The sequence below is a fragment of the Octodon degus genome, unplaced genomic scaffold (genome assembly GCF_000260255.1).
Source record: "Octodon degus isolate 3935 unplaced genomic scaffold, OctDeg1.0 scaffold00035, whole genome shotgun sequence".
NCBI lineage: Eukaryota > Metazoa > Chordata > Mammalia > Rodentia > Octodontidae > Octodon > Octodon degus.
This window is the reverse complement of record NW_004524611.1, coordinates 13,025,142-13,032,223: the sequence shown is the minus strand read 5'-3', so window position 1 is coordinate 13,032,223 and position 7,082 is coordinate 13,025,142. Positions and strand designations below refer to the sequence as shown.

At 56.3% G+C, this 7,082-nt stretch overlaps 1 protein-coding gene across 2 annotated transcripts in view; it reads left to right on the top strand.

The window, feature by feature from the left end:
• The window catches only part of Limk1 (LIM domain kinase 1), a 22,671-nt gene that overhangs the window by 13,048 nt on the left and 2,541 nt on the right, over window positions 1–7,082 (top strand). For both annotated transcript variants that reach the window (XM_004630425.2, XM_004630426.3), the window contains 8 exons: window positions 1,213–1,318; window positions 1,421–1,569; window positions 2,457–2,640; window positions 3,218–3,304; window positions 3,503–3,634; window positions 5,159–5,218; window positions 5,421–5,486; window positions 6,174–6,330. In XM_004630425.2, coding sequence (XP_004630482.1) covers window positions 1,213–1,318; window positions 1,421–1,569; window positions 2,457–2,640; window positions 3,218–3,304; window positions 3,503–3,634; window positions 5,159–5,218; window positions 5,421–5,486; window positions 6,174–6,330 — 941 coding nt within the window. The remainder of the gene's footprint in view (window positions 1–1,212; window positions 1,319–1,420; window positions 1,570–2,456; window positions 2,641–3,217; window positions 3,305–3,502; window positions 3,635–5,158; window positions 5,219–5,420; window positions 5,487–6,173; window positions 6,331–7,082) is intronic.

Genomic DNA, 7,082 nt, shown 5'->3' with positions numbered 1-7,082 from the left:
TCTCTCTCTCTCTCTCTCTCTCTCTCTCTCTCTCTCTCTCTCTCTCTCTCTCTCTCTGTACTAGATATTGAACCCAGAAAGCAACAAGATATATACAATTTTAAAATTTAACTAAATTGCTAAAACTGGCCTCAGACTCTCACCAATCCACCTACTGCAGCCTCCAAAGTGTTGGAATTATAGGCCTGTGCCTCCATGCCCCCCTTGCAAATAGCAAATTTTTCTCCCCCCCCCTTTTTTGTTTTTGTTTATGTTTTTGTTTTTTTGGTCAAGCTTCCTTAACCTCCCTTCGTAGCCCAGGCTGGCCGCAGATCTGCTTTGATCCTCCTGTGTCAGCCTTCTGTGTGCTGGGATTACAGGAGCACACCCCATGCCCAGCTGAGTCCTTTCTTAAGCTGCGGCTCTCCTCTCAGCTCTACCTCTACCTCTTCTCCAACCCAAGGAGCTAAAACAAGCAGCACAGGGCTGGTGAGATGGCTCAGTGGTCTAAAGCACCTACTTAGAACAAGCTAAGCTAAGCAAAAGCACAGGGACCACGGTTCAATCCCCAGCACCACATGCCAGCCAGCCCCGCCCCCTGTTGAGCTGAACTGGCCACACACACACAAAATAAATAAATAAATTAATTAATTAATTAAAAAAAAAATAAAACAAGCAGCACATTCTTAAATATCTTTTATGAAACAAAGTGAAAGCAGGAAACCGGGTAACTCACATCAGAGAATAAAAAGCCACAAAGGTGTTGGGCAGACAGTACAGTCCTTGAGTGAGGTCGTGGATGGTGAATCACAGTCCTTATCCTACTTTTCCCTGCTCTTGTGCCCAGGGCACAGCCAGCTCTGATGGCCAATGCTGGAGGAGCTAGAGCTTCGTGGAGTTGGGTGTAGGCCGGTGGATCTGGACCCTTTAGGACCCCTGTTAGGACATTTGTCTACCCGAGTACTTCAGGCAATTGGAGGACACTTCTGTCCCCCATGATGCAGGAGAACTTTGCAGTGGGGCCAAGCCTCTGTGTGGGGTGCCTGATAACTGAGGTGCCCGTCTCCACATCTATACCGTGGCAGACATCAGTAGTTGATTACAGAACTTATATCTCCCAGTTGCACAGGATGGAATCATCCCTGTGCCTACCCCATCCCTACCCTATATCTAGTGCTCTGGTTTCTTGTGGGGGCCAGGCAGGAACTAATCTGGCCATTGCTTCACCCTCAGAGTGGACCCAGGCTGCATGAGCCCAGATGTGAAGAATTCTATCCACGTGGGAGACCGGATCCTGGAAATCAACGGCACCCCCATCCGGAATGTGCCGCTGGACGAGGTAGGGAGGGTACTGTGACCAGCAGTGGTGGAGAAGGTGCCATCACTCTTGAGTCCCCTTCCAGACCCCCACGGGCACCTCACCTGTGCACCTGTGTTCCAGATCGACTTGCTGATCCAAGAGACCAGCCGCTTGCTACAGCTGACAATCGAGCACGACCCCCATGACTCACTGCCCACACATAGCCCCGTGGGCTCCCCTGCGTGCACCCCCAGCGGAGAGGCAGGCAGTGTTCGGCAGAAGCCTGTCTTGTGAGTCCCCTCCCATGTGGGTGGACTGGCGAGTCCCCTCCCGAGTGTGTGGGCCCTACTCCAGGCTCCCATCCTCTGCTGGCTGTGTGGGTAGAAAAGCCAGTTTACTGTAGGAAGGGGGCTCCTTCAGGCACTGGGGGTGGGCACAGGGCTCCCAGAGTGCACCAGGACCTAAGCTTCAGGGAGCAGCCAGCTAAAATGAGCTCAGGACAATGGACATGGGGTAGGGTAGGAGAGGGAGAGAGACAGCAAGCATCAGATGTGGCAGGGGTCTTTGCCTGAAGGGTTCTGCAGCACAGGACCGTGTTTCATAAAGGCCACACCAGTCCACCATGGAACAGGGACTTGGCGTGGGGATGCTGAAGACCAGAGCCAGCCCCTGGGCTGTGGCAGTGGTGCAGGTACCAGGTGCCACAGGTCCTTGTCCTCGGACATGAGAGGTAGGAGCAGGAAGCCCGGAGCAGTCTAGTCATCTCTGGTCATCCCACAGGCCTGCACAGGACTCCCTGGGAGTCACCTTCTGGGATGACAGCAGTGCTCTGAGACTGCATGGTCAGAGGCCTGTGCTTCCCCTCAACCTGCGTTAATCTGAAGCTCTGGCCTGCTGTGGGCTCACCTCTGCTAATGGTCACCAGCACCCTGCGCAGGCCTGGGTGACAAAGTAGCTGACCCTGGGCCACCAGACAAAGGAGGCCAAGGACAGACATCCCTGCTGAGGGCACCTGCACTGCAGTGGGCCTCAGATAGGAGTCAAGAGTTTCATGCAGTTCACTCCAGAGGCCGCCCCATGGTTGGTCCAGAAGGGACAGGACAGTCAGGTGGGGTTGCCACAGGCCCTGGCCAGGTACCACCTCCCCTGTGGCACTGGACAATGTGTCCCTCCCCAGGAGGAGTTGCAGCATCGACACATCCCCAGGGGCCGGTTCTCTGTCCTCTCCTGCCTCCCAGCGGAAGGACCTGGGCCGCTCTGAGTCCCTGCGCGTGGTCTGTCGGCCGCACCGCATCTTCAGGCCATCAGACCTCATCCACGGGGAGGTGCTGGGCAAGGGCTGCTTCGGCCAGGCCATCAAGGTATGGGGTAGGGGCACCTCCAAACCCACCATGAAAGGCCCTGGTTTACAGGCTCCTGCCCTCCTGGAGCTAAAGACAGGAAGGGAACCTACTGCCATAACCCCAGAGCTTTAGATACAGTGAGGCCCATCAGGCTGGGCATGGAGACAGGAGCCCAGACCACCCCAAAAGCCCCTCCCCTGGGGCTGCATGCTGGCCTGGTATGGTGCTCACCCCCACCTTAGCCTCTTACCCTTCACATCCCCTGAGCAGGCACACAAGCCCTGCCCCAGAGCAAGATTATACACAGGGTGCTGCCCAGGTGTCCAGAGGCTCAAGACACCTGCCCTATGCCTGTCCCCTTTTCAGGCGATCAGTGGCTGCATTGAGTGTCCAGGTGACAGTTCAGTAAGCACAGATCTGTCCTCAGCTGTCAGCTGGCTGACCTTAGTTGTGCTAGGAAATCTCAGAGCCCATGTTGCCATTGGTGACCCCTGCGCTGTCTGCAGAGCCCAAAGCCAGTGTTGTCTCCCTCATGATCCCAGAGCAGCTGATGGCAGGACCTCTGAATCCCTGTGCCTCGGTGTCCCCCACACAGGTGACACACAGGGAGACGGGTGAGGTCATGGTGATGAAGGAGCTGATCCGGTTTGACGAGGAGACACAGAGGACATTTCTCAAGGAGGTCTCTAGGGGATTGTGGCATCCCTTGGGTCTCCAGACCTTCCCTGTGCAGAGGGTGTGGCAGGGGGTGGGGATGGGACAGAATCCACCAGCATGGGCACCAGTGGGGGTGGGAGCAGCCAGCCAGGCCAGAGGGGCTGGGCCTGTGGCCTCAGCTGGGGAAGGGAGGGACGCGGACTCAGCCATCTGTGCCCGGCAGGTGAAGGTCATGCGGTGCCTGGAGCACCCCAACGTGCTCAAGTTCATTGGTGTGCTCTACAAGGACAAGCGGCTCAACTTCATCACCGAGTACATCAGGGGGGGCACGCTGCGCGGCATCATCAAGGGCATGGTGAGTTCAGGGCGCAGGCCCCAGAGCTGGGCTCCCCCCAAAGCTGGGCCTGGCTGTGCTGGTTTAGCTGTGTGGGGCCCCAGGCCCTCCTGAGCAGAGCACCTGGGAGAGGCACTTACAACTCCCTGTCCACGGTGGACAAAGTCGTTTTGACTTTTGGACATGGTCCATAAAATTTAGGACTTTCTTTAGGATTTGGGTACAAGTCCATCTTTGGAAATAAAGTGCTGGAGGCAAGTGTGGTGGCTTTTGCCCATAATCCCAGCACCGAGGAGGCTGAGCAGGATGATTGCTGTGAATTTGAAGCCAGCCTTGGCTACATAAATCAGTTGATGGCCAGCCTATAGGAGATAGTGAGACCCTCTCTTGAAAAAAAGTGCTAGAAGGAAGCTCCCTGGCACTGTGTGCTGGATGCAGCCCTGGGGTCCATGCCTGCAGTTAGAGCCATTTCAGCATCACCTTGAGAGTATGGGATTTCACTTCTTGCCCACCCTCACACCCATCATTCCTTGGGCTGATTTGCTGGTGTTTCCCACAGTGTAGTCCTGGCACTCCTGCTGAATGAGTCTGCTCCCCACCACTAGTCTACACACAAGCTTCCTCACGTCCTTACTGCACTCTGGTAGTACCTAAGGTCTCCCCGCGTGCTTTGAGTTCTGTGTTCCCAGCCTTCCATCACCATAACCAATACTGTACCTGAGATAATCAACAGGAATGGTCAGCTAGGCATGTGAGCACTCCTGTCATGCCAGCTACCCAGGAGGCTGAGGCAGGAGGGTTACCAGTTGGAGGCCAACCTGGGCCACTTAGTGAGTCACTTAAGTCCTATCTCAAAACATAAAAAAAGGACTGTGACTGTAGCTCATTGCACAGGCCCTGGGCTCAATCACCAGTAAACTCCTCAGAGAACAAGGGGCAATACTTCAAGTTCTTCCATTCAGAGGAGACAGACCAGGAACTCTAAAGGAACTTCCGCGTCTGAAATCAATTGTTAGAAAATGATGTATTTGGGTTGGGGAGATAGCTCAGCAGTCTAAGTGTCCACCTGGCAAACGCAAGGACCTGGGTTCAGTCCCTTGTGTCGCATGCCATGCTGGCCCCAGAACCCTGGGCATGCCATGTTGGGCCCTAAAATCAGGCCTGGTGGCTCACATCTGTAATCCCAGCACTGGGGAGGCTGAGATAGGAGGATCACTGCAAGTCAGCTGTGTAGCGAGACCCTGTACCAAATAATAATAATAATAAAAAAATTAAAAAGAAAATGATGGGGGCCAGGGAGATAGCTCAGTGGTATAAGTGCCTGCCTGACAAACACAAGGTCCTGAGTTCGATCCCCAGTACCACACACACACAAAAAGAAAAAGTAATTAGAGGTGATCGCCGCACTCCTTGAAAGCAAACAGTTGTGGGTGCAGGAGGGCCACTGGGGCCACCAGATCTCCAGGATACTAGCTCCCTGTGATTCATACGCCTGTCCATCACCCCGTGTGGCCCTGTGGCTCATCCTGTTCTCTATCCCCCCAGGACAGCCAGTACCCGTGGAGCCAGAGGGTGAGCTTCGCCAAGGACATTGCATCGGGGATGGTGAGTGGCCACGTGAGACGGCCCCTGCCGATGCTGAGTGCCCTGAGGTCTGGAAACTGGCCCTACAGGGAGCCTTTGAATGGGGCCAGGGAGATGGGTGGGGAGTGGGAAGCCCCCAGCCCTGCACCTGGCCAGGCTAGGGCTGGGCTGGGCCCCACCACACAGCTGCTGTCTGAGCCCTGTGTCCCCCACATTCCCACAGGCCTACCTCCACTCCATGAACATCATCCACCGAGACCTCAACTCCCACAACTGCCTGGTCCGTGAGGTGAGTGGGGCTCCAGATTGTGGGGAGGTGGAAGGCAAAGAGGCTGGAGCTCTGTGGGCCCCGAAAGAGGTGGCCAGGAACAGGGCTCAGCCCCTCCCCACCTGCATCCTCAGAGTTTTCTGATTTGGGGGGTGGGTGCTGGTCTAGATCATTCACCTTGCTGGGTTGTTGGGAAAATTTTATATACAATCTGGCCAGATGTGGTGGTGCACGACCTAATCCCAGCACTCTGGGAGGCTGAGGCAGGAAGATCACAAGTGTAAGCCCAGCCAGAGTTAGCAAGACCCTCTCAAAGAGAAAAACATCAGGGATGGGGATGTAGCTCCCTGTGAAGGCCTGGTTCAGGCCCCAGGTCTCTCGTACACACAGTGTAGCTTCTGGCGTGCACACCTCCGGCCCACTCCCTGGCCAGAATTTGTGTTTTCCTTCCCAAGCAGTGATGAGCAGACGTGGCGCCAAGGGAAGCAGTGGGGATGCTGGGTGACTTGGGGAGCACTGGCGAGGGCAGAGGACGTGTTTTGCAGGGGTGGAGCCACGCTGGCCTTTCAGGAGCTCAGGGCAGGGCAGACCATGGGGCCGCAGTGTTGAAAGCATGTCCTCTGGGCGCTCTGGGAGTGGCTGCAGGGCCTGGCCAGTGGCAGCCAGCCCCGGTCTGCATCTCAGTGCGACCTTGCTTCACTTTCCCAGAACAAGAACGTAGTGGTGGCGGACTTCGGGCTGGCGCGACTCATGGTAGACGACAAGACACAGCCCGAGGACCTTCGGAGCCTCAAGAAGCCAGACCGCAAGAAGCGATACACGGTGGTGGGGAACCCATACTGGATGGCACCTGAGATGATCAACGGTGCGTGTGGTACAGGAGGGTCCCGGGTCGGGACAGAGCCACAGCCACCAGCGCCGGGCCTCCCCAGCCCTGCTGCTCCTTCTCACGGCCTACGTTTCCATCTTGGCCTTGGGCATTTCCACACGCTTGGTGGACTGGGTGAGAAGCAGCCAGCCATCCTGGAGGCTCAGGCTCAGCCACAGCCACAGTCTTCCGGGCTAAACTCGTGTCCCCACAGCTGGCCTTCTGCCACTTACTGGCCCTTTTCAACTCCAGGGCCAGGCTGCCTTGTTTCTGGGCTCCAGCCCCACCTCTGTCCCCACGGCCAGCAGCTCCGCCTCTTCCTGACCTGTTTCTGATGCTGTGCCCCCCCTCCGAGTAGAAACTTTGGCTGACGAGTGGGAGTGGCCACGTGGGTGACCCAAGATCTTCTCCTCTAGCCCCTGTCCTAAGGCTGGGCTGGCACTCGGGATGAGTACTGGCCTGGCACACACAGGCCCTGGGTCCCATCCCCAGTACGACGCTCACGTGTGCATGTGCGCACACACACAAGGCACACACCCTTAGCTTACCTATAAAGTCCCATGCAAGGTGCCCACCCACAGGTCTCAGACTTAGGACATGGACATCTTTGGAAGCCACAGGCCCTCTTTCTGCTCCATTGCTCTGCCCTCGGTAGTCACTATATCCAGACCAGTTATGAGGTCCCTCATAAACAGGTGACACACAGGCATTGACTCCAGGCACTCCCAGGTAGCACACCCTGTGAATGG